The 27,070-nt window shown below is 40.6% G+C and overlaps 1 protein-coding gene across 1 annotated transcript in view; it reads right to left on the bottom strand.

Annotated features, from left to right (window-relative positions):
* TMEM236 (transmembrane protein 236) overlaps positions 1-25,930 on the bottom strand; it is a 45,455-nt gene extending 19,525 nt beyond the window's left edge. Inside the window, exons 1-3 of the mRNA XM_054436620.1 lie at positions 25,674-25,930; positions 7,067-7,139; positions 1,384-1,525 (exon numbers count right to left, since the gene is read on the bottom strand). Coding sequence (XP_054292595.1) covers positions 1,384-1,525; positions 7,067-7,139; positions 25,674-25,930 — 472 coding nt within the window. The remainder of the gene's footprint in view (positions 1-1,383; positions 1,526-7,066; positions 7,140-25,673) is intronic.
* Between the last annotated feature and the right edge of the window lie 1,140 nt (positions 25,931-27,070).

The following is a 27,070-nucleotide window of genomic DNA, read 5'->3' as shown; positions in this document are numbered from 1 at the left end:
ACTCAGGAGGCTGATGCAGGAGGATCTCCTGAGCTCAAGAACTCTAGATCAGCCTAGGCAACATAGTAAGACCCCAGCTCAAATAGAAAAAAAAATTAAATTTAAAAATAGATTTGCATTCTTAAGGAATCTAGAGATGTAGCAAAGGATTTGGAGATTCCCAACTCTCCTGAGTTTAAGACAAATACGCTTGACTCTGGAGGACAGATGTGACTTGGGTGTGCTTTCCACTCAACAGATGGCCCCGGCTGCCATCTTATCTACCTACATGTCACCTGTGTTATGTTAGACATAACAGACCGTCATCTCCCACCCAGGGATGAAGCACAAAGTGACAGGCTCAGATTCTCCAACTTCCTAGTGGCCCCCACCTCAGTTTTGCTTTCCATCTGAGCAGCAAGAGTGACTGGAAGGTACTGATATCTGACCCATAAATGACTGACGAGCCACAGTGGTGACCCCGTCACTCTGAAGCTGTCTCCTGAGGCTCACTCAGTTGACTCCATTCACCCCGTCAGAAAATCTGACAAACCTTACCCATTTCAAATGCACAACATGACAAAATCTTAGCCACACGGTAACTAGCATACAAATATTGCCAATTAAACACAGATACTACCGCATGAAATTTAATGAAAGTTGGAGTAATTTATGACTAAATAAATAAAATATTCCATTAACAAAACATCTTTTTGTAAGGGCCAATCTGTATTTAGTTTCAACTCATCACTTTGGAGGAGATGTGACATATCTTGTTGGGTTTTCTTTAAATTTTATTTTTTTATAGGGATGGTGTCTTGCTATGTTGCTCAGGCTGGTCTCAAATTCCTGAGCTCATGCCATCTTCCCATCCTGTCCTCCAAAAATGCTGGGATTATAGGCATGAGCCACCGCACCCAGCCATATCTTGGTTTTATTAGTGTGATCTTTGGCATTTTTATAATTCACAATGAAAAACACATGATTATCTAGGACACAACTACCACAGTCATATTAATTCCTGTAGTAAAAGTCTCCAAACTAAGTTTTTATTAATTCATTTAAACATAAGGTTTAAGAGACTTCCTAGAAAAATATACATCTATAATAATTTACTTGGATAATTTCCTGCTGGAATAAACATTAAGGTTTTTGGTATTAACTATTTGATAATTTTTAATTTATCAGTACTACTAAAATGCAAATAGCAAACAAAAGCAGCTATCTAGCTATCAAGGTAGGTTTAAAAATAATTATGTTTAGATATCTTCATTTGCAATCTTCTATCAGTAATGTTAGCCCTAAGAAAAGGTATGATTAAACATGTTGTCAGATAACAGAGTGGCAGAAAGGTGAAAGACATATCAAACTTTAAAAAATATTCATATTTAAAAAAACACTTACTCTTTTGACTCCCTCTAAGTGGATATATCCTGAGCTTTTCAATAATATCAACCATGATCAGGGATGACAGAACCAGAGATACAGGCAGGTCAGGTAACATATCAGGTAAGACATCAGCGGATCCATTAATGCTCTTTTGAACCTGTTTAGAGAAAACCATTTAGAAGCATTAAATTATTGTGCTTTCTTTACTCAAAATGCTTTCAATAGTCTGAATGTAACACTAAATTAATTATAATTACGTTGACTAAAAAACTAGAAGGTTAGTTTTTAACTTGTCAGGTTTTAAACACCACAAGGTTTTGAACCATTTCTAAAGCTGTCATAAGGATTCATATCAATGGAAGCATATTTTCAGTTAAAGACAGACCTTGGTAAATGCATGCAAAAATATAGTAGTGGGCTCCCTGTAATATTGAAGGAGTAATTCCTTCCAACTCTACTGCTGAGGAGAGCTTCTAAGAATCCAGCCTCAAAGAGCTAGAGGAACAAATATTAACATTTAGGGTCTTCCAAGAAGACAGAACTCAGATAATTCCGGCTACACTTTGGAACACTTCCTTCATCTGCTTAAAGTGTTTACAAAAAGCTATGGCAAGGCCAGCTGTGGTGGCTCACACTTATAATCCCAGCACTTTGGGAGGCCGAGGTGGGAGGATTCCTTGAGCCCAGGAGCTCGAGACCAACCTGAGCAACAAGGCCAGAACCCATGTGTACGAAAAATTAAAAAATTAGCTGGGTGTGGTGGCACACACCTTTGGTTCGAGCTACTTGAGAGGCTGAGGTGGGAGGATCACTTGAGCCCAGGAGGTCGAGGCTGCAGTGAGTAGTGATTGCAACACTGCACTCTAGCTTGGGTGACAGAGCAAGACCCTGCCCCACAAAAAACAGAAATAAAAACAAACCACAATTTAAAAAAAACTATGGAAAGCATTGTATTAATGATGAAATATTGAAAGTCTTCCCACTTTTACACTGTTGGTGGGACTGTAAACTAGTTCAACCATTGTGGAAGTCAGTGTGGCGATTCCTCAGGGATCTAGAACTAGAAATACCATTTGACCCAGCCATCCCATTACTGGGTATATACCCAAAGGACTATAAATCATGCTGCCATAAAGACACATGCACACGTATGTTTATTGCGGCATTATTCACAATAGCAAAGACTTGGAACCAACCCAAATGTCCAACAATGATAGACTGGATTAAGAAAATATGGCACATATACACCATAGAATACTATGCAGCCATAAAAAATGATGAGTTCATGTCCTTTGTAGGGACATGGATGAAATTGGAAATCATCATTCTCAGTAAACTATCGCAAGAACAAAAAACCAAACACCGCATGTTCTCACTCATACGTGAGAATTGAACAATGAGAACACATGGACACAGGAAGGGGAACATCACACTCTGGGGACTGTTGTGGGGTGGGGGGAGGGGGGAGGGATAGCATTGGGGGATATACCTAATGCTAGATGACGAGTTAGTGGGTGCAGCACACCAGCATGGCACATGTATACATATGTAACTAACCTGCACATTGCGCACATGTACCCTAAAACTTCAAGTATAATAATAATAAATAAATAAATAAATAAACAAAAAAAATAAAATAAAAAAGGAAAAAAAAAAAAAAAAGAAAGTCTTCCCTCTAAAATCAGGAATAAGACAAAGATGCCACCATGGCCATTTCTGTTCAACATTGTCCTGGAGGTCTTAGCCAGGGTAATGGGCCAGAGAAAGAAAGAAACAGTGTAGGCTGGGTGCGGTGGCTCACGCATATAATCCCAACACTTTGGGAAGACGAGGCAGGTGGATCGCCTGTGGTCAGGAGTTTGAGACCAGCCTGGCCAACTTGGTGAAACCCCGTCTCTACTAAAAATACAAAAAAGATTAGCCAGGCATGGTGGCACATGCCAGTAGTCCCAGCTACTCAGGACACTGAGGCAGGAGAATCACTTGAACCCAGGTGGCAGAGGTTGCAGTGAGCCAAGATCACGCCATTGCACTCTAGCCTGGGCAACAGAGTGAGACTCCAAAAAAGAAAGAAAGAAAGAAAGAGAGAAAGAGAGAAAGAAAGAGAGAGAGGGAGGGAGGGAGGGAGGGAAGGAAGGAAGGAAGGAAGGAAGGAAGGGGAGAGAGGAAAGAAAGAAAGAAATTAACAGTGTAAATATTGGAAAGAAGAAAAACAAAATATCATTATTCATAGACTATTTGATTGTACATAGAGAAAATCTCCCCCAAATGGATAAATTATTTCTAAATAACAAAGACAAAAGAGTTCAAATATATGAGTTTTTTTAAAAAAATGATACTATTCAATGCAACTTCAATCAATATTCCAACTTTTTGAGGAAAAGGACAGGCTGACACTAAAATTTATACGAAAATAAAAAAGGCAGGAAATTCTGGAAGAAAAAGAATAAGCTAGGAAGATTTACTCTTCTGGATATGAAGAACTAGTATAAAGCTGCAAGAACTAAGACAGTGTAGAGTTGGCACAGGAATTATGTATACCTACACTTGATTTATAACAAAGGTGGCACAGCAGAGAAATATGGGAAGGATGGATTTTTTAGTGCTCGGTCCATTGAATGTTATGTGGGGAAAAAATTAACTCACTGCTGCATAACATATACAAAAATCAGTTCCAGATGTACTGTAAATCTAAAAAAGAATGAAGAAACAATATAGCCTTCAAAATATAATTAGGAGGCTGGGCACAGTGACTCAAACCTGTAATCCCAGCACTTCGGGAGTCCAAGGCAGGTGAATCACTTGAGGTCAGGAGTTCAAGACCAGCCTGGCCAACATGGTGAAACCCCATCTCTATTAAAAATACAAAAATTAGCCGGGTGTGGTGGCACACGACTGTTGTCCCAGCTACTTAGGAGGCTGAGAGGTGAGAATCACTTGAACCCAGGAGGTGGAAGTTGCAGTGAATAGAGATTGCACCACTGCACTCCAGCCTGGGCAATAGGGCAATACTCCATCTCAAAAAAAAAAAAAAAAAGAAAAGAAAGAAAAAAAAATATATATATGAAAGATTTTAAGACTTTGAAGTTCAGATTCACAATGACAAAATCTTCTACAAGTGACCCAAGCACTATCCATAAAGGAAAGAAATAAACTGGACTATTTTTGAGTTAAGAACTTCTTTTCATCAAAAAGATATAAAAGTGTGAAGACAAGTTACATATATTTGCAATACTTCAAAAAGGGCTTGTGTAATCTGAACATGAAAATAAGTCTTCCAAATAGATTTTTAAAAGATAAGCAACACAATAAAAAATGGGCAAGATGAAAAGATGCTCAACGTTGTTAATTACTGGAGAAATGTAATTTAAAAGTACAATGAGATTCAGGATTGTACCCACCAGAAGAGCTGAAATAAAAAGACACAGTGATGCCTGGAGGGGTGCCTCATGCCTGTAATCTCAGCATTTTGGGAGGCCGAGGCGGGTGGATCACCTGAGGTCAGGAGTTCGAGACCAGCCTGGCCAACATGGTGAAACGCCGTCTGTACTAAAAATACAAAAATTAGCCGGGCCTGGTGGTGGGTGTCTGTAATCCCAGCTGCTGGGGAGCCTGAGGCAGGAGAATCGCCTGAACCTGGGAGGTGGAGCTTGCAGTGAGCCGAGATCACACGCGCCACTGCACTCCAGCCTGGGCAACAGAGCAAGACTCTGTCTCCAAAAAAATAAGACACAATGCAAGCGCTGGAGAATGCTCCTTCTCTGCTGGTGAGTTCTATAGAGATGCTATAGAAATCAGTACAATCTGTTTGGAAAGCTGTTTGACCTTATCTCTCACAATTTAACATTTCAATAACTCATGATTCATCAATTCTGATCCTACATATGTCACCAACAGAAATGCTTACACATGCACACCAAAAGACATATTCACAGATGTTCACAGCCGCATTCTTTGTAATTGCCAAAACTGGAAACAACCAAGATGGCGACCAAGAGTAGAACAGATCTTGGTCTTTTCATAAATTATGATCTTTTCATAAAATGAAATACTCTACAGCTGAAAACAAATGAGCTTCAGATATTCACAGAAACACGAATGACCCTCCAACCATATTTTAAATAAAAGAAGCCAGACATCATTTGATTTCTCCTTGGAAAAATTTCAAAAACAGGCAAACTAGCCTGCAGTATCAGAAGTCAAGTTAGAAGTGACTTCTGGAAAGGAGGGAAAGGGAGTCATTGAAAGGAGCATAAAAAAAGAATGAGCAAGCAATGGGTCTCTGATACAAAAATAAAATAAAATAATAAATAAAAATAAAGGAGCGTGGGCACGGAGCTGGCCAAGGTTTCCTTCTTGACCTTGAGTTAAGTGATGCTTACCCAGGGGGTTGCTTTGTGGTATTCCATTGTTACTATACTTGTATGTTTCGTGCACTTTTCTGTTTATGTGTTATACTTCGGTGAAAATTAAATAAGAAAAAAAGGAAAGGAAAGAAAAAGATGTAACAATGGATGAGACATCATAAAAAAGAACCAAAAAGGGCTATCAAGCTCCAGATATGCCACCAGTTTACCACAGTGATGTTTCTTAGAAGGTTGTAAACTAAACTTTTACAGCTTTTGGGAACCTTCCAAATGATTTACAAGGTCTTTGGGAGGGGAAAAGACAGATCTAGATTGAAATACTCACCTATTGCAGTTCACTGGAAGCAAAGCACATGTGTGTGGCCTCCCAAAATTATTCTACGCATTCATACATTGTCCTAATTTAGCATCTATGATGTATTCTAGTAGAACCTACGATGCATTCTAACAATCATTTAATTTCTAATGTCATACATTACTCGGTACTGCCCTGTCTCACAACACTTGTGATACTTGTTCTAATTGCCTGTTTATTTTTCTCTCTAATGTCAGAAAATTATATCAGAGACTCAGCCATATTTCCTGAGTCCCCTATGCCCTGTACCTAACAATGCCTGGCCTGTAATATACACTTAATGAATATTTGCTTCACATATAAGTGAAATATCACAATGTAAATTAAGTAATTTAAGTAAATTAAGTATGCTTTGGAAAAATAAAAGTTATCTTTCACATCACCTTGCAAATTAAAAAGATTAGTGGGGCATTCTTCTCTGACCTTCTTGGATAATAAAGTACTTACAGCCTGAAAGTTCTGCCTAAGATATTCCTGCCCTGCAGGTATCTATCCAAGACCTTTTGAAGCTATATTTAGTCAAAACATAAACTTAGCATTATTTTCAAATAAATAACACATGCAAATTATTATCAATGGACATCTTATCAAAGGTATTAAAATGTAAGCAGTCCTTCCCTTAGATCTTGTTGTATTCATTTAGAATTGAAGACAATCATGAAAAACATCAGGTTGGTAGAAGAAACAAATATAGATCAACTTTCACATTTTTCACTTTTTAAATGTTCAAATATCATTTCTGTCTCTCACACACAAACAGAAAATTAGTTTTTAAAAATTGGCTACTAGACTTTCCTTCATAATCACAGAAGTAACAATGATCTTAGTACTTTAAATACCATATACTGCAACCTGGAAGAAGATTGGATTACATAAATGTCAAGAAATTTGTTGAGCACGCCGCTCTATCAAATTCCAATAACAAGAAATTATAAAATCTCATAATCTTGTAGCAGAAGAAATCAAAATTCCATACCTCAGTCACTGCTATGGAAAAGGTGAGGCAGGGCACTGTGGTGAAGACCACACACATCATCAGAACAGGTCTCCTAGCAAAGGAGAAAAAATAAGCCAAAGCAATCATGGACAAGATCGACAGTTCCTCTTACATTTTGCTAATTTTGCAGTTCCTGTTCCATTCATCTATAGTTTTTCTAAGAAGCTGCTGCTTCCCTATTTCCATTTCCCAAATGTTTGCATATGGCAAAGAGGAACACGCGCAGAAACCAGAATGCTTCTTCTAGAACAAAGGGGTGAGAGATTTCCAAATAATTAGCAAACCACAAACTATTAAAAGCATCAAATCGCAAGTCAAATGACATTCAACATGTTCATAATTCATTAATTAAAATCCTGCCCAAGAGGTCAGGCTGTAGTGACCAACTGAATAAATGAACAGCATGACTTTCAAGTTATATTATATCCCATGTTGTAAAATTTATATTTCAAAAAGTACATTTAGAGATGATAAACTATTAAATATTTAAAGATCACTTAAAAACATATACTTTTTTTACTAGAACCAAAAAAAACCATACATACATAAAAATGACATAATTTTTCATACTTGTTTTTGGACCACTTCTCAAACCTTGCATGATCAACCAATCAAATAGCTATTGAGATATAATATGTAGAAAATAGTATATCTTATGACACAGAAAATTTAAACGTGGCTGGGCACCTGTAATCCCAGCACTTCGGGAGGCCAAGGCGGGTGGATCACCTGAGGTCAGGAGATCGAGACCATCCTGGCTAACATGATGAAACCCCGTCTCTACTAAAAATACAAAATATTAGCCGGGCATGGTGGCGAGTGCCTGTAGTCCCAGCTACTCGGGAGGCTGAGGCAGGAGAATGGCATAAACCCGGGAGGCGGAGCTTGCAGTGAGCCGAGATCGCGCCACTGCACCCCAGCCTGGGCGACAGAGCGAGACTCTGTCTCAAAATAAATAAACTAACTAATTAAAAAAATAGAAAATTTAAATGTATGTTTAGCATCCTTAATTTATGGGACAACAAAAGATACCTACTCAAAGGTTTTCTACAATGAAATATTTACCTCCTCTTTGATTCGTTAATATATATTATGTTAATTCCATTTATATAATGTTTTCTACGTACAAGCAGTGTTGAATGCTTTCAAATGATTAATTTCTCCACAGTCATAAAAAAGAATGAAATCATGTCCTTTGCAGCAACATGGCTGTAGCTGGAGGCCACTATCCTAAATGAATTAATTCAGGAACAGAAAACCAAATACTGTATGTTCTCACTTATAAGTGGGAGCTAAACGTTGGGTACTCATGGACACAAAGATGGGAATAGACACTGGGGACCGTTACAGAGGGGAGGGTGGAAAGCAGTCAAGGGTTGAAAAATTACCTATTGGGTACTATTCTCACTAACTGGGTGGCAGGATCAGTCACACCCCAGACCACAGAATCATGCAACATACCAGTGTAACAAACGTACACATGTGCCTCCTGAATCTAAAATACAAGTTGAAATTATAAAGAATAAAATAATAGATAACAATTTCTCTTTGGTGCTGCTGTCTTGCCTCCCCCATCCCAGCGCCATCTTAGATGTCCTAGGTGTAAATATAAATTAGAAGATGAGATTACCCCTCTCTTATGGCCAGACCCAGTATAACCTGGCTAAGACTAGCCTGATGGAATTTTCAGCTGGTAGCTTTCTCTGTTTGTCTGAGCCAAGATCCACGTTCCTACAACACTAAGTTCTCTAAGTAAGATTGGACAAGCCACTCATAAAGTTCTCTTCTTCTCAACTTGACCTCTAAATGATGACAATGCCCCAGAGATTATTCCCGGGCCTGTTCTTTATCTATATTATCTTCCTGGATTATCTCATCCATTCCCATTGCTTCAAATACCACTCACTTGTCCAGGACTCCACAATATATTCTGGTGTTTTTCCTGAACTCTGACTTGTCTACCCAACTGTTAGGCACTTCCACTTGATGGCAAAGACACAACTCAGACTTACCATGTCCGAAACAGAACCCAAGTCCTCCTCCATACTTGTTCCAGCCCATCATCTAATCCTGTCTGATTTACTGCCAAAGTCCATTTTAAACTCCTTTTCTGCCAACACCATAGTTCACCCACTGTCACCTCTCACCTGCCATATTTCCTAACTGGTTTCCTGTTGGTGGTTCTATTCTTGCCTAGCAACATCGTCTTCATGCTTTTTAAATGAAGTCATGCTTTTGAAATGTAAAACACGTCTTGTCACTGCTCCAATGTTGGGGAAAGGAAGGGGTTATTGGTTAATGGGTATAAAGCTTTAGTCTTGCAAGATGAAAAGAGTTTTGTGGATGGATGGTGGCAAGAGTCACACAACAATGTGAATGTACTTAATGCCACCAAACTGTATCCTTAACATGATTAAGAAGGTAAATTTTACATTATATGTATTTTATCACAATTTAAAAAAATATTTGATGAACACACAATGTGATTAGAAGAAAACTGAAACTTATTACCCTAGTCTACATACTGTACATGATATGATTTCTCTTATTGCTCCTACTCTCATATATAGTATAGGAAACACATACAGGCACACACACACACATATGAGTTGTATACATAGCCCTATGACTACCTAGAAATCTGCTGATTGTTTGTTAATTGTCATCTTCCTCTCTCCTCATCCCCCGAGGTAACTTCTGTGGAAGCCAGGACCTTATCTGACTTGTTTGCTACTTTATTTCCAGCAACTAGAATAATGTTTCTGAATCATTTTTGTGCGATGAAACTTCTGAGAATCTAGTGAATCCTATGAACCCTTCTCAGGACAACATTTTTAAATGAGTAAAATAAAATATACAGATTTTTAGAAAATAAATCCATTATATTGAAATTATCCAAATTTTAAAAATTATCTAAAGCCTTTTAAAAAAATTGTATACAGTTTATGGTTCTTTTTTAAAGAATTGGGTAGTAATCCAAATTCTTTTTAAAGTTTAAACTTGGATGAGAAACAATTTACATCATTTCTTTCATTAACTTCGTAACAATATATGTGTCTATCTATGAACACATTGTCTTTTTTTTATTTTCTTTGAAGCAGGCCAGGCCTGGTGGCTCATGCCTGTAATTCCAGTACTTTGGGAGGCCAAGGTGGGTGGATCACTTGAGCCCAGGAGTTCGAGACCAACCTGGGCAACACAGCAAATCTTCGTCTCTACAAAAAAAAAAAAAAAAAAAAAAAAAACACAAAAATTAGCGAGGTGTGGTGGTGTGTACTTGTAGTCGCAGCTACTTGGGAGGCTGAGGCAGGAGAATCTCTTGAACCCCGGGAGGCAGAGTTCGCAGCAAGCCAAGATCACGCCACTGCGCTCCAGCCTGGGTGACAGAGCCAGACTCTGTCTCAAAAAAAAAAAAAAAGGGGGGGGAGTACTTAAGATCCAGTAAAAATTGTAATCACTCATAACTTCAAGATAGTGAAGATCATAAACCATATACTGAAATCTCTCCTACAACTGTTGTGTCATATGAAAAGATCTGTGATACATGGTCTGAAAAGCTCTATGTAATAAAGTTACAGGTCCTGCTAATACTACTGTGGTTTGTTACCAACATCCACATCAGAAAAGATTGGTAGCTTTCAATTAGAGGTTAATGAAAGAAACAATGTAAATTGTTACTCATCCAAGTTCAAGAACTTCATGATGCTAGAGAATGTCCAACACATAGTAGGAATTCAATAAATACTAAATGAATGGATTCATTAATAAATAAATACAACCCAAGTCTATGTTTTATTTAACCAGAAGTTATGTTAACCTGTGTTTGAAAATCTTGACTTACTGCTAGGATATGTGTGTGTGTGTATATATATATATATATTCTTTTTTTTTTTTTTTATATTCCATGTTGGTCAGGCTGGTCTCGAACTCCTGACCTCGTGATCCAACCACCTCAGCCTCCCAAAGTGCTGGGATTACAGGCGTGAGCCACCATGCCTGGCTAGATATGCTTATAATTTGTTGAGTATTATGGATCAAATTGTGTCTCCCCAAAAAGATATGTTGAAATCCCAAACCCCAGTACTTCAGAATGTGATCTTATTTGGAAACAAGATCTTTACAGAGATAATCAAGTTAAATAAGATCATTAAGGTGGGTCCTAATCCAATAAGACTGGTGTTTTTATAAAATTGGGGAAATTTGGTGACAGAGCTGCACAGAGGGAAGACTATGTGAAGAAGCTCAGGCAGCATATCACATGATGATGAAGGCAGAAATCACAGTGATGCATTTACAAGCCAAGGAACATCAAAGATTGCCAAAAAAAAAAAACCACCAGAAGCAAGGAGAAAGACATGGAACAAATTCTCTCTCATATCCCTCAGAAGGAAGCAATCCTACCAATATCTTGATCTCAGTGTTTTCAGCTCTGGAATTTTGAGGCAATAAATTTCTGTTGCTCAAGCCATCCAGGTACTTTGTTGTGGCATTTCTAGGAAACTTACACCAATTTTGCGAGTGGAATGTGGAATGCTGCTGTAACACCTAAAGATGTAGAAGTAGCTTTGGAGTTGAGGAATGAGTAGAGACTGGGAGAGTTGTGAGAAGCGTGATAGAAAAAGCCTAGATTGCCTTGAAGAGACTGTTGGTAGAAACACAGGTGTTAAAGGAGATTCTAGTGAGGGCTCAGAAAGAAAAGAGGAGGGATATAGAGAGAGCTGTTAGCATCTTAGTAGATATATTGTCATGAACAGAGTATTGCTAGAAATATGAATGCTAAGGTGTTTCTGGTGAGGTTTAAGATAGAAATGAGGAACATATTATAGGAAACTGGAGGAAAGGTGATCCTTTCTATGAAATGGCAGAAAATTTGGCTATACTGTGCTCTGTTGGATAGAAAGTAGAACTTGTAAGTAATGAACTGAGATATTTAGCTGAGGATGTTTCTAAGCAACGTGTTGAAGGCACAGCCTGTTTTCTCCCTGCTATTTACAACAAGATGTGAACGAAGAAAGAGAGATAAATTGAAAAAGGAATTTTTAAGCAAAAAGGAACTAGAACTTGAAGATTTGAGAAATTCTCAGGCTATGCATATTGGAAATGATAAGAAACCATGCTCAGAAGAGAACACCAAGGTCGTGGTTTGTGAATCCAGTCAATCATCTGAGCAGAAATACTGCTGTCTTGGACTGAAGGTGGCAGAGATAAGATGAAATGAAGGAATGCTGTTGGACTTCTAGGACTCTAGGGAGAAAATGGGTTGATAGAGCTATTTGGCTGCAAATGTGTTATCTTTCAGAAAAGGGAAAAATGACTTTGACAGTGGTTCCAAAGCCAGGGAGACTGGTGCTGCAACCACAAGCCCAGAGGTGCCCAACTTGAAACCACAGGGCAGAGCTACGATCATGCAAGTCTGAAGGGTTAGGGCTGCTACCCTCATAGGCCTGGATGATGGGCTCAGAGGAATCAGCATCAAGACGCAGAGGATTATTTTTAAACCTTAAAAGCTAATGGGATTTTCCTTCCTAGCTTTTGAACTTGCGTGGGACCCATGACTCCTGTTTCCCTTCCAATTTCTCCCTTTCAGAATAGTAATGTCTATCCTGCTCCACCATTGTATGTGGGAAGCAAGTAACTTTTTGTCCAGCTTCACAGGTTTGCAGATGGAAAGAAACTCTGACCCAGGAGGAATCATATCCCAAGTCTTGCCTATACCTTGTTTGGATGATTTAGAGGGAAAGTTTTGGGATTTTGAGTTGATGATGTATAGCTGAGATTTGGAACTTGGAGTTGATGCTGGGATGATTAGGACTTTTGGAGGTGTTGGGATGAATGAGTCTATTTTGCACACCAAAAGAACATGAATTTTGGGAGGGTCAGAGAGTGGAATCCTATGGGTTGAATTATATACTCCAAAACGGACGTGTTTAAGTCCCAGCCCCCAGTACCTCCGAATGTGACCTTATTTGTAAATAGGTCTTTATAGAGGTCACCAAGTGAAAATAGGGTGTAAGGGGAGACTCTGATCCAATATGACTGGTGTCCTTTTAAAAAGGGAAAATCTGGGCTGGGCTTGGTGGCTCATACCTGTAATTCCAGCACTTTGGGAGGCTGAGGTGGGCAGATCACAAGGTCAAGAGATCAAGACCATCCTTGCCAACATGGTGAAATCCCATCTCTACTAAATATACAAAAATTAGCTGGGCATGGTGGTGCGTGCCTGTAGTCCCAGCTACTCGGGAGGCTGAGGCAGGAGAATCGCTTGAATCTGGGAGGCAGAGGTTGAGGTGAGCCAAGATCGCACAATTGCACTGCAGTCTGGGAGACAGAACGAGACCCTGTCTCAAAAAAAAAAAAAAAAAAAGGGAAAATCTGAAAACAGACATGCAGGTGGGGAAGACTAAGCAAGGACACATAGGAAGAATGCCATGTGAAGACAAAGGCACAGATCAAAGTGATGCATCTACAGGTCAAGGAACACCAAAGATTGCCAGCAACCACCAACAGCTGGGAGAGAGGCATGAACAGAGCCTTCCTTACATCTCTCACGAGGATCCAACCTTGCCGTCAGCTTGATCTTACACTTCCCACCTCCAGAACTTTTAGGTATTTCAGAATTTGAAACAAATTTCTGTTGTTTAAGCCACCAAGTTTGTGATACTTTGTTATAGCAGTCCTAGGAAGTACTACAAGTAATAGAATTTAGGTTGGAAATATCACAGACACTTCTTTGAAGGACTATTCATGCTGCAAAGAATGCAAGTTTGCGACCATAGTAGGGTTGGTTAAAGAAAAGGATATGTGGGCATGTGGTGCAATTTCCACATGAAAGACTGAGTTAGGGTACTGCCCATAGATCTCTGTGTGCATCATAATAAACTGGTAATGAGAAGGACCCTCCTAGGAATGGGACCCATTAAGGAGGAACTAAGTAAGCTCAGCCACATTGGGTTGCAAATTCCTGTTTGTGTAGCAAGGATTCTGGCCCTGAGATTTCTCATGGAGGAAGCATGGTGGGTAGAAAGGATCAGAAGAGAACTTGGGAAATGACTCTCTGCTCAGAAACATAAAACTTTTTACCTAACTCATGAAGTTAAAGTTTCCCTGCCCATCTTTCACGGCTCTCCAAGATCTAGTATTAACGCTCCAACATATATTAACACTCGGCTCTTTACGACAACTCAGTGAGCTCACATCATGCCACAGGCTAAGCGCTACAGGAAAGAATTTTACATACAACAACCCCACAACAACCCTCTGAGTGAGGTATCAACCCTATTTTACAAGCAATGAAACTGACATTGAAGGCTGAATTAATTTGCCCAAGATCCCATGGCTGGAAAGTGAAAGATGAATTCTAATCCAGGTCTTGAGGACTCCAAAACTCACGCCCCTAACCACTCTGCGATGCTGGCAACCCATTTCTCACCACCTGCTCCTTTCTAAGCAAGTAGGTCTTTTCCCATCCCTTAAATAATTCACTACATCAACTCATTCCTCATACTCATCCTCCTCCTTTGGATGCCCTCCCACACCCATCTTTCCAAGCTCAGTGCAAATCAAGCTTTCCTTATGAGACTTTCTCTGATTACTCCAAAGCATAGTGTTTTTCTAATAAACCTGAGTCCATAAACCACATGTACTAAAAAGCTGCTGAGTTCAAGGCACTGTGGTGGGCTGGTGGGGCAGGGTAGAAAGGGATGGGTAGGAAGGATGAACCAAATAGGACATCTCCCTTACTGTCAGTATTGAGGGTTTTATTTTCTTTTTTTAATAGAAAGACAGGGTCTTGCTATGTTGCTGAAGCTGGTTTCAAACTCCTGGTCTCAAGTGATCCTCCCACCTCAGCCTCCCAAGTAACAAGACTACAGTCATGCACCACCATGCCCAGGTAATTTTTTTTTAAACTTCCTGTAGAGACAGGGTCTCGCTGTGTTGCCCAGGGTAGTCTCAAACTCCTGGTCTCAAGCAATCTTCTTGCCTCAGCCTTCCAAGGCTGTGCCCAGTCAGTACTAAGTTTTGATGATGCTCTTCTCTGGGATAATAAAGGACTAGTGGTGGGCCACATAAAATTTGGTGGTTTGTTGTACAGTGGTTTATATCACTTTCTAGTTTTTTCATGTACAACTGTCCAGACTCCACAGTGGACTACAGAGTCCCTGAGGATGGAGGCAGTACCTGAGCACAAAGGCATGTGCCTGCAGTAGCCTGGAAATAATGCTGGCTAACATGAAGAATTCGTGTAGGGAGGCTGGGCGTGGTGGCTCATGTCTATAATCCAAGCACTTTGGGAGGCCGAGGCAGGTAGATTGCCTGAGTCCGGGAGTTCGAGACCAGCTGGGCAACCTAGCAAATCCTGTCTCTACAAGAAATTTAAAAATTAGTCAGGTGTGGTAATGCATACCTGTAGTCCCAGCTACTCAGGTGGCTGAGGTGAGAGGATCACTTGAGCCTGGGAGGTTGAGGCTACATTGAGCTATGATCATGCCACTGCACTCCAACCTGTGTGACAGAGCAAGACCCTGTCTCGACAAAAACCTAAATATATATATTTACATATAATAAAACCTAAATATATATATATATGTATATATATATATACATATATATATATATACACACAAGAAATTCAGATAGGTAAATGTATACCTATTTAAACAAACTCATAGAGCAGACTCATGGATCACTATTAACCCAGAGGATTTCTAGTAAAACTAGGTTTAGTCAATGATACACTCTGTTACGAAATAGGTGACATCATTGCAATGGAAGCCAATTGCATTATATCAATACATGAAGTCAGTAGTTGCATCAAGAGGACATCAGGGTGTCACTGAGATAATATCCAGGCATTAAAAATCAAGCCAGCATCCCAAGGAGACTTTCAAAAGAGTCAAAGGTCCAGAAATCATGGGATAGGAATGGCTGATGGAACTTTGCCCATTGGAGAAGAGAAAACTTAGCAGACTGAGATGTGGCATGGTTGAGATGGCAGAATGATGCCACTGCTTTCAAATGTTGCAAAAATTTAACAAGGATACAGTAAGCTCAGAGAAGTCACCCCTGGAGACACAATTTGGGGAGTTGTCATCATACAAGTGGCAGTTTACTTTATGCGAGCTGATGGGAGTGCTCAGAAAGCAATAGAAATGGGGAATTAGGCAGTAATGGGCACAGCTCCTGGCCGTGGAGAACGAAAGGGCAGAGGAGGTGAAGTCTACAAAGTGGATGAGAAAGAGAGCTACATAGTGATAGGTTTTGTTTCAACACAAGGGAATAAAGAAGGCTGTTCTATGAAGAGCCACAGAAAGTAGTGAGTTCTCTGTAGAATCAGAGGTATTTGTATTGTGAGAAATTGTTTTGAAGATGAACACTAAGAGTACGCCCAGCTCCAGGATGCTGTGGAATAATGTCAATATTTGATTTACAAGCAAGGGGAAGAGGAGATTTTTAAGGGGTGTGGCTGAGATACAGAAAACTTCCTTTTCTTTTCTTTTTTTTTTTTTTTTGAGACACAGTCTCACTCTGTCACTCAGGCTGGAGTGCAGTGGCACGATCTTGGCTCACTCTGCCTCCCGGGTTCAAGCGATTCTCCTGCCTCAGCCTCCTGAGTACCGGGGACTAAAGGCACGAGCCACCACACCCAGCTAACTTTTGTATTTTTTAGTAGAGATGGGGTTCCACCATGTTGGCCAGGCTGGTCTTGAACTCCAGACCTCAAGTGATCCACCCGCCTCGGCCTCCCAAAGTGCTAGGATTACAGGTGTGAACCAGCACGCCTGGCCCAGAAAACCTTTTTTAAGAAGAGAATTACCCTATTGACAAGGACTGGGAGGGAATGCATGGGGAGAAAAGAAGCAAGAGGCAAGAAGACCAGTGGGTGAAGGTTGCCAGAGCCCAAGTGTTAGTTAATGAAATGGTCTTCATTTTTCCTCGAACTGAAACAATCAGGACAAATCAGGTCTGACACTGGATTTGAATATATGAAAATTTGGGGGACCACGTCAGAAACTGAAGTTTTGATGGTCTGGAAATAAGGGCCTAATTGGGATGAGAGAAACAGCCATGGAGAACAAGGAGCTGATGCAAGAGACGAAGAGGAAGAATTACCAGAATATGGTGACTTCCTGCACAGGATGAGGAGAGAAAAGAAAAAGTAAATACGCTCGTGCTGGTTTACTGTGTGATATGGTTTGGCTGAGTCTCTACCCAAATCTCATCTTGAATTGTAGCTCCCAGAATTCCCACATGTCATGGGAGGGACCTGGTGGGAGGTAATTGAATCATGGGGGCGGGTCTTTCCTGTGCTGTTCTTGTGATAGTGAATACGTTTCATGGATCTGATGGTTTTATAAAGGGGAGATCCCCTGCACATGCACTCTTGCCTGCTGCCATGTAAGACATGACTTTGCTCCTTATTTGCCTTCAGTTATTATTGTGAGGCCTCCCCAGTGACGTGGAACTGTGAGTCCATCAAACCTCTTTCCTTTATAAATTACCCAGTCTCAGCTATGTCTTTATTACCAGCATGAGAACAGACTAATACACTGGATATAGTAGTGCAAGGAAGATAAAGCCTGCAGTCAACTATGACAAAATTATTGATCCTTTCATGTATAAGACCAAACTGTAAAGGAAATATGGATAGCTTAAACTACGTGAAAAATAAAAATTCTCCATATCAAAAACACCAAAGTAAAATTAAAAGACTAATGATAACTCTGAAATGTATGCTACATCAAATTCAACATAGTTATTGCTTGATGATCTTGTGCAATTTAAACAAATGAACATCCTTAATGTTTATAGAACTCATAAATCAGTAGCAAAAAAAAAATGGACATACCAACAGAAAAAGAGATCAAGGACAAAAATATATAATTTTTAGAAAATACAAATAGCCAATAAATCTATGAGAAAATGTTAAACACAATAGATAATAGACTCAGTAAGAGAAACTGGAATATTCTGAGAAGTAACTGGTAAGCAGCAGTGTTTAGTTAATGGGGTCTTACCAATTAATGATCTCTCAGGGGTGCTGAAAAGTGAGCTCCATTTCCTTCAGGGTAGCCCGTGTGTCCAGCAGTGCACAGATGTCACTAGTGCTGTGTGTTTCAGTTGTCGGGGCCAGAGCGGAGGAGTAAGGTGCTCAAGGCTCCCTTGGGGCAGTCTTTTTTTTTTTTTTTTTGAGTCCGAGTCTCGCTCCTTCGCCCAGGCTGGAGTGCAGTGACGCGATCTCAGCTCACTGCAAGCTCCGCCTCCCGGGTTCACGCCCTTCTCCTGCCTCAGCCTCCCGAGTAGCTGGGACTATACAGGCATCTGCCACCACGCCCGGCTAATTTTTTTTTGTATTTTTAGTAGAGACGGGGTTTCACCGTGTTAGCCAGGATGGTTCCCTTGGGGCAGTCTTGACTCAACTATTCATTGGCTCTGTGATCTTCTAACTCCTGTGCCTCCATTTCCTCATTTGTAAAGTGGAGACTATCATTGTTCTTGCATATCAAGATTAAGAAATCAACTAAAATAATACAGACAATGTGTTTAAAATTATGCCTGGTACATAGTACTTGCTCAGTAAATATTTGCTCTTACTTTGCTGCAACTACAACAGCTACTACTACTATGATCACCACCACCATTACCTAAAGCAGATCAACAGCAAAATCTCCTGCAATATGTTAAAAACTTAAGCCAGGTAAAATGTTGCCCAAAATGGTCTTTTAAACTTGCCCTGCCCAGGATTCCTGGCGTGTTCATAATCTGAATTAATTGTACTCCAAAGGACTCAAAAGAACACCCAAAATACAGCTCTAGGTCCCAAGACACTCTGGGAACCTCCACAAATACTCTAGGATTATGCTACTGCCAATGTACCTTCTCAATGAAGATCTGCTCCAGTTTCAGGCTAGCCTTGTAGCTCAATGTTATCACACATTTACTGATATTCCAGGAAAATAACTCTCTTATTTCCTGGAATACACAGTTTGGTGTGTATATAAATAGCTTTCTTCATTCCCCCAAGCATCTCACTTGTTGATTATGAATTCTGGCAGGCATCCCTAGAATGGAGCCATAATTCCAGAAAAATCAGGAAGTGTTAACGAGAGAAGGGGAAAGTACTGGATTAAAGTTCAGCCTCCAGTACGTTTTAAGCTCTCTGAAATTGTTTCCTCCCTCAGAAAATGGGAATTATGTCTGCTTGGTCAACTTTACAACACTGGCACGTAGGCCTAGTGAGAACATGAAACGAAAAATGTAACATAATAAAACATAAATGTGACATAAAATAACACATAATACCTCTGTTAATGTAAAACATTTCTGAGATACTAATGATCTCACCATAATGGTGTTCATTCTTCTCAAAGAATAAAAGAAACCTGCAAAATTCTCCAAAATCGAGGAATATTACTCACAGGATATATTTTTCTTCAGTTTTATTGTCACTTCTACCACTTTTCAGAGTCATTCTGAAGATTTAACACAATCACATTTTTAATGAAAATAGTAAATTCAGTCTGAGGTCATAACACTTATATTCACTGAATGATTACTACAGACCAGTTGCTATGCTAGGAACTTTACATGCATGATCTTATGAAATTTCTTAAAACAGCACTCCAAGAAAGAAACTAAGCTGTCTCTGTTTTGCTCACGAAAAAATTAAGGCTCAAAGAATTCAAATAACTCACATAAGTTTTCACGGTCAATGTCAAAGCTAGGATTTGAATCCAGGCCAGTTTTCTTTTACATATATTCCTGGGGCACACCCTTTACTGACTGATGACTCACTCTCTCCTGAAGACCAGCCTCACAGGGCTCATGACACCAGCCCGGACCTTCAGGGAAGCTCTCAGATAAGCCTCATCAACATCAGATCATGAAAGTTCAGGGTCTATGAAATTTCACATAAACAACTATTTGACTATTCCTCAAAAATAATTCATATGCTCAATCCTTACTTTGTCTAGTAGCAATTATTTTTGCATCATCTTCAAGTAGCAATCAAGATATGACACCCTATATATTACCCCATATATTATAAGAGTGAAATACACCTCTGGGTGAAATGTATGCTAATGATATTAAAAGCATTGCATTTTTCTGGCTGCGCCTGGTGGTTCACACTTGTAATCCCAGCACTTTGGAAGACCAAAGTGGGCGGATCACTTGAGGTCAGGAGTTGGAGACCAGCCTCGCCAACATGGCGAAACTCTGTCTCTACTAAAAATAAAAAAATTAGTCAGGCATGGTGGCGCACGCCTGTAATCCCAGCTACTCGGGAGGCTGAGATGAGACAATAGCTTAAACCCCGGAGGTGGAGGTTGCAGTGAGCGGATATCATGCCACTGCATTCCAGCCTGGGCAACAGAGTAAGACTTCATCTCAAAAAACACAAAACAACACAAAAAAAAACGCATCGCGTTTTTCTTGAAACATACGTGGCATTCAAAGTCAGAAAAAATAAAGGAAAAGAAAGTTGTATGAGATACAGGAAATTGTATGGAAGCAGACAGACCTAGGCTCATATATCCTAGCTCCCCCATTACATAGCTTTTTTTTTTTTTTTTTTTTGAGACAGGGTTTTGCTCTGTGACCCAGGCTAGAGTGCAGTGGCATGATCTTAACACACTGCAGCCTTGATCTCCGGGGCTCAGGTGATCCTCCCCCTTTAGCTCCCAGAGCAGCTGAGACTACAGGCACGCACCACCATGTCTGGCTAATTTTTTTATTTTTCTATAGAGACAGGGTCGCACTACGTTGCCTAGGCTGGTCTTGAACTCCTGTGCTCAAGCGATCCTCACACCTAAGCCTCTCAAAGTCTTGGGATTACAGGCAGGAGCTACCATGCCTGGCTCCAATTGCTAGCTTTATCAGTTGACAGAGTTAATTACTTCAAGTTCCAGTTTGTCTATAAAATGAGAACACTAGCATGTACACTTCACTGAGTTGTTGAAAGTTTAAACTTAACAGTACAGAAGGTGTAAAGCTCCTACAACAGTGCTCAGTAGCTACTGCTTCTCTTCTATGCCAGTAAAAGATAACTATATGATCATGCTCACGAATGTGGCCAGAAGGAAACAGTTTCAGTTTCACTGAAATTACAGATAACCTGTCCACTGTCTAAACACTATTTAAAACACGTGTGGCCAGCCACACCCGCAAAACAGAAACTAAAGACTGGACGTGTATTTCCCAAAAGAAATTACTGAGAGATGTAGTCATGACAACCCGAAACACTTTAGCACAGGGGAGGTACCTGAGCCAGATGTACAAAATGAAATCTGAACAGACACCAGAGATGACTGGTATACCACGTGCACCAAGGGGCAGAAACGAAAGCCTACTCTGTTCCTTAATCTCAATTGCCCCAGGAGAATGGGATCTTGTCCTTCAAAGAGGCAGTTTGGGACAGTGGCTAGAAGTACCCATTATGGAGACAGGTAGACCTAGGTCCAAAGTCTGCCTCTTCCACTCTCTCTAGTTCACTGACTTTGGGAGAGTTGCGGAACCTCTCTAATCAGCAATTTTCTCTAGGGAATAATAACGATAAACTCATAAAAATTCTACTTTAGGCCGGGCACAGTGGTTCATGCCTGTAATCCCAGCACTTTGGGAGGCTGAGGCGGGCAGATCACTTGAGGTCAGGAGTTCGAGACCAGCCTGGCCAACATGGGGAAAATCTGTCTCTACTAAAAATACAAAAATTAGTCGGGTGTGGTTGTGCACAACTGTAATCCCCACTACTCAGGAGGCTGAAGCAAGAGAATCGTGTGAACCTGGGAGGCAGAGGTGCAGGGAGCCTAGATCACTCCTCTGCACTCCAGCCTGGGCAACAGAGCTAGACTCCATCTCAAAAAAAAAAATACTTTATAAGGTGAAGTAGATATTTCTCTCTCTTTTTGTTTTTCAGAGTTGGGGGTCTCCATCTGTCACCCAGGCTAGCGTGCAGTGGCACAATCATAGATCACTGCAGGCTCAAACTCCTGGGCTCAAGCCATTCTCTTGAATAGCTGGGACTACCGACGTGCACCACCACATCCTGCTGATTTTGTAATGTTTGTATAGAGGAGGTCTCACTATGTTGCCCAGGCTGGTCTCTAACTCCGGGCTTCAATCAGTCCTCCCACCTTGGCCTCCCAAAGTGTTGGGATTAAAAGTGTAAGCCACTGTGCCTGGCCTATGAAGTACATATTTCTGTACCACCTCATATCAGTACTTACATGGCACATAATCAATGATCTATAAAGAATCAATTATAGCCTAATAACAGTAAGTTACATGGGAAGGTTTTCTGCCTAAATGACATTCAGAATCTAGAGTCTTAGGGATTTGAGTCAATGTGAAAACAAAAAACCAAAACACAAAAAAACCCAAGAGCTTCTTCCTGGGCCGTGGCGGGCCAGTTTCCCATTGATTTATTCCTGTTGTCATCTGAACCTTCCACCATTCCCTCAAAATTCCAACCCAGCCAGGAATCTTGGACAGTCAAAGCCACCCCTACAGGGTGTGAGAGGTGGAGGGTCAAGCCCAGCTCCAAGCTACCGCTTAGATGACCCTGGGGCTGCGGTCAAGGTTTGGAAAGCCCCAAAACCTTACTGATAAAAGCAGTGCCAACAACAAAATGCTTTATTTCCGGAAACCCCTTAAGACCCCTGCTCTCAGGGAAATGAAAATCTCCTGGCAAGGTTCGCAGAAGTGGCCATATCTGGAATCGGTACCTAAAGAGAGCACCATGACTTCACATGTCAGCTCTCCATCAGCATCCTCCCAACCTCAGCAATGGTATTTCTAGCTCTATTGCAGAGTCTATTATTTTTACATTTCTGCCCTTGCGTGTATGTCCAAATTCCCAGTGCCTCACTTTTCACATGTGTTCTATGTCATTCGCTTGCAAAATAAAACATCAGCCAGGAGCAGTGGCTTATGCCTTTAATCTCAGCACTCTGGGAGGCCGAGGCAGGCAGATCACCTGAGGTCAGGAGTTCAAGACCAGCGTGGCCAACATGGTGAAACCCTGTCTCTAATAAAAATACAAAAAAAAAAAAAAAATTAGCCAGGAGTTGTGTCAGGATCCTGTAATCCCAGCTTCTCAGGAGGCTGAGGCAAGAGAATTGCTTGAACCCAGGAGGCAGAGGTTGCAGTGAGCCGAGATCGCGCCACTGCACTCCAGCCTGGACAACAAAAGTGAAACTCTGTCTCAAATAAATAAATAAATAAACATCAGTATGAAAGAAAAATTAGCTTATATTAACTTATTAAAGAAAAGAGAGAAGTCCAAGATAAGTAAGAATCAGATCTGAAGATCTAAAAAGAAAAATACATTGATATCAGAGACTATTTGTTCTCAATACCCTTATGTGGATCAGTATACCCATTAGCTAAACTGCTAGTTAAATTAACATTAAATCCTGATTTATTTAAAGTATCTCTGTATTGTTATTAAAGTACTTTCCTCCCCTACAAGGGTAATAGAATTTACCAACACAGTAAATTATTTGTTTTTAAAGTCTAAGTAGGCCAGCTTTGGCGGCTCATGCCTGTAATCTCAGCACTTTGGGAGGCCAAAACAGGTGGATTGTTTGAGCCCAGGAGTCTGGAACCAGTCTGAGCAATGTGGCAAAATCTCATCTTTATAAAAAACACAAAAAAAGTAGCCGGGCGTGTTGGTGCGCACCTGTAGTCCCAGCTACTCAGGAGGTCGAGGTGGGAGGATCAGCTGAGCCCCCTGGGGAGGTCGAGGCTGCTGTGAGCAATGATCACGCCACTGCACTCCAACCTGGGCAACAGAGCCACACCCGGTCTCAAAATAAATAAATAAGTAAATAAAAAGTCTAAAGGAATCAGTTGTTTTAAAAGTCTTAGTTAATAGTCAAAGTATGATGTAAGCCTGCAAAATGCAATGTAAATAATTAAAAATAGACATTACTTTCAGTTTTACGCAAAATTAAACTTCTACATTATCATCTTCTGATTATGAGTTGTGTAAGCTCATTCCGATAAGTTTATGTAGTTTAGTGTCCAGGAGAATTAAGTCCAACATTTACTACTTAGAATAGCATGAACTGGCACAAACTCCAGTCTTACTAACCCATCTCATGTGTGACTATCACTCAGTATAAATGACTGTAGAAAAATTATGGAAGATACCATAATATCCATACATTTACAGAAGCAGTAATTGTAGTCTCCCATTAATGTCACACTCTATCCTTACGCTCTGCTCACATCCTTACCCACAGTATGTTAGAACATATCTTTCAGGAATACTTATACACTGTTAGTGGGAGTCTAAATTAGTTTAACCACTGCGGAAGACAGTGTGGTGATTCCTCAAAGACCTAAAGACAGAAATACCATTCGGCCCAGCAATTTCAATACTGGGTATATACCCAAAGGAATATAAACCATTCCATTATACAGACACATGCACCCGTATGTTCGTTGCAGTACTATTCACAATGGCAAAGACATGAAACCGACCTAGATGCCCATCAGTGATAGAATGGATAAAGAAAATGTGGTATATATACTCCATCAAATACTATGCAACCATGAAAAAGAACAAGATCATGTCCTTTGCAGGGACATGGATGGAGCTGGAGGCCATTATCTTTAGAAAACTAACGCAGGAACAGAAAACCAAATACCACATGTTCTCATTTATAAGTGGGAGCTAAATGATGAGAACACATGCACACACAGAGGGGAACAACACGCACTGGGGCCTTTCAGAGGGTGAACGGTGGGACGAGGGAGAGGATCAGGGAAAACAACTAATAGGTACTAGGCTTAATACCTGGGTGATGAAATAATCTGTACAACAAACCCCCATGACACAAGTTAACCTATGTAACAAACCTGCACTTAAAAGTTAAAAGTTAACAGACAAACAAACAAACATATCTTTAAAAGCATCACAGGGATTCCCTGCTAAAGAATTCTTTTACGGGCTAGGCATGGTGGTTCACTCCTGTAATCCTAGCACTTTGGGAGGCCGAGATGGGTGGATCATTTGAGGTCAGGAGTTCGAGACCAGCCTGGCCAACATGAAAACCCTGCCTCTATTAAAAGTACAAAAATTAGCTGGGCATGGTGGTGCATGCCTGCGAAATAATCTGTACAACAAACCCCTAATGACACAAGTTAACCTATGTAAGAAACCTATGCTTGTATCCCTGAACTTAAAAGTTAAAACAAACAACAAACAAACAAACAAACAAACATATCTTTGACAGCATCACGGGGATTCCCTACTAAAGGATTCTTTTACAGGCCGGGCATGGTGGCTCCTGCGTGTAATCCTAGTACTTTGGGAGGCTGAGGCAGGCAGATCACTTGAGGTCAAGAGCTCAAGACCAGCCTGGCCAACATGGCAAAAACCCGTCTCTACTAAAAATGCAAAAATAAGCCGGGTGTGGTGGTGCACGACTGTAATCCCAGCTACTCAGGAGGCTGAGGCAGGAGAATCGCTTGAACCCGGGAGGCAGAGGTTGCAGTGAGCCAAGACTGCCCTACTGCACTCCAGCCTGGGTAACAGAGCGAGACTCCATATCAAAAAAAAAAAAAAAATTCTTTTACTTACCATCCTTTAATTTTTCTGTAAATATAACGTTTCTTGTGCAGGATAACTTTTACAGGAACCCAGATCAGTAGAGTCACTAACGCAACATAGGCAATAGAACAGGAGACGATCAGCCAGTAGTGTGTGTTGTCAGATCTAGCCCTTGTTCCTTGGTAGGCGGTGGCAAACTGTTCTGTGATCACGAGTGTGGGGATGGAGAAAGCGGCAAACTCTAGGAGCTCAAAAACCACGAACTTAATGAGCCTTCCAGAAGCCATCCTGAGGAAAAGCAAGCTGCCAAGAACCTGGGACTCCTTCTTTGACTGTGGGCAGCATACGGACCCACAGACACCGAAGTGGGATCAAGTTCCTTGTCCTCAAATTGCTAACCAGTGACTTTTTATTCTTTTATTGACCCTCATATGGTTCAATGATCTCCTAACTTAACAACCGTCGTCTCTTAAAGGAACAGCGCCATTGTGGAAGTGATCACTCAACATATTTGCACATCCATTATTAGAAGTCAAATGAACTTTAGAGCATGCCCAGGAGCATGGGTAAAAGCAGGGTTTTAAAAAGGTGTTTATTGCTAACGTTAGCACGGAACCATTTGTGTAATAGTCAACTCTTGTTAAGTAAAACTGCTGGAATAATATAATTTTAGAGTTAAAGGGGAATAGACAGAATCCAACCCTCTATTTTTACATAAAAGCAAATTCAGGCAAAGGGAGATACTCAAACCTAAGTCTTCATCTTGGAAAACCACCCCTCCCTTTCAACTGCTTGAAAAGGGAGTTTGAATTCACTTTATCAACTTTCTAACCAGGATTCTCCCTAATACTTAAGATATTCATTCATTATTGTGCATTAGTTGCCATACAACACAAATTAATGTTATTTTTGTTTTGCTGCCCAGCAAACTGAAATGGTGACATTAGAAGCCTGTTATCAGGATTTACACATTAACAGCTATCTGTGACTAGCTCAAATGCATATCAAATATTTAAAGGATGACAATTGTCTCCATGAATATCCTTCCTTCGAAAAACATACTTGAGACCAGGCACGGTGGCTCATGCCTGTAATCCCAGCACTTTGGGAGGCTGAAGTGGGCAGATCACCTGAGGTCAGGAGTTCAAGACCAGCCTGGCCAACATGGTGAAACCCCGTCTCTACTAAAAAATACAAAAATTAAGACCAGGCACGGTGGCTCACACCTGTAATCCCAGCACTTTGGGAGGCTGAAGCAGGCAGATCACCTGAGGTCAGGAGTTCGAGATCAGCCTGACCAACATGGTGAAACCCCATCTGCACAAAAAAAGAAAAAAATACAAAATTAGACAGGTGTGGTGGTGCATGCCTGTAATCCCAGCTACTTGGGAGGCTGAAGCATGAGAGAATCGCTTGAACCTGGGAGG

The sequence above is a fragment of the Pongo pygmaeus genome, chromosome 8 (genome assembly GCF_028885625.2).
Source record: "Pongo pygmaeus isolate AG05252 chromosome 8, NHGRI_mPonPyg2-v2.0_pri, whole genome shotgun sequence".
In the NCBI taxonomy this organism is placed as follows: Eukaryota; Metazoa; Chordata; class Mammalia; order Primates; family Hominidae; genus Pongo; species Pongo pygmaeus.
Note: the sequence above shows the minus strand (reverse complement) of the source record. Positions and strands in the feature narration are given on the sequence as shown.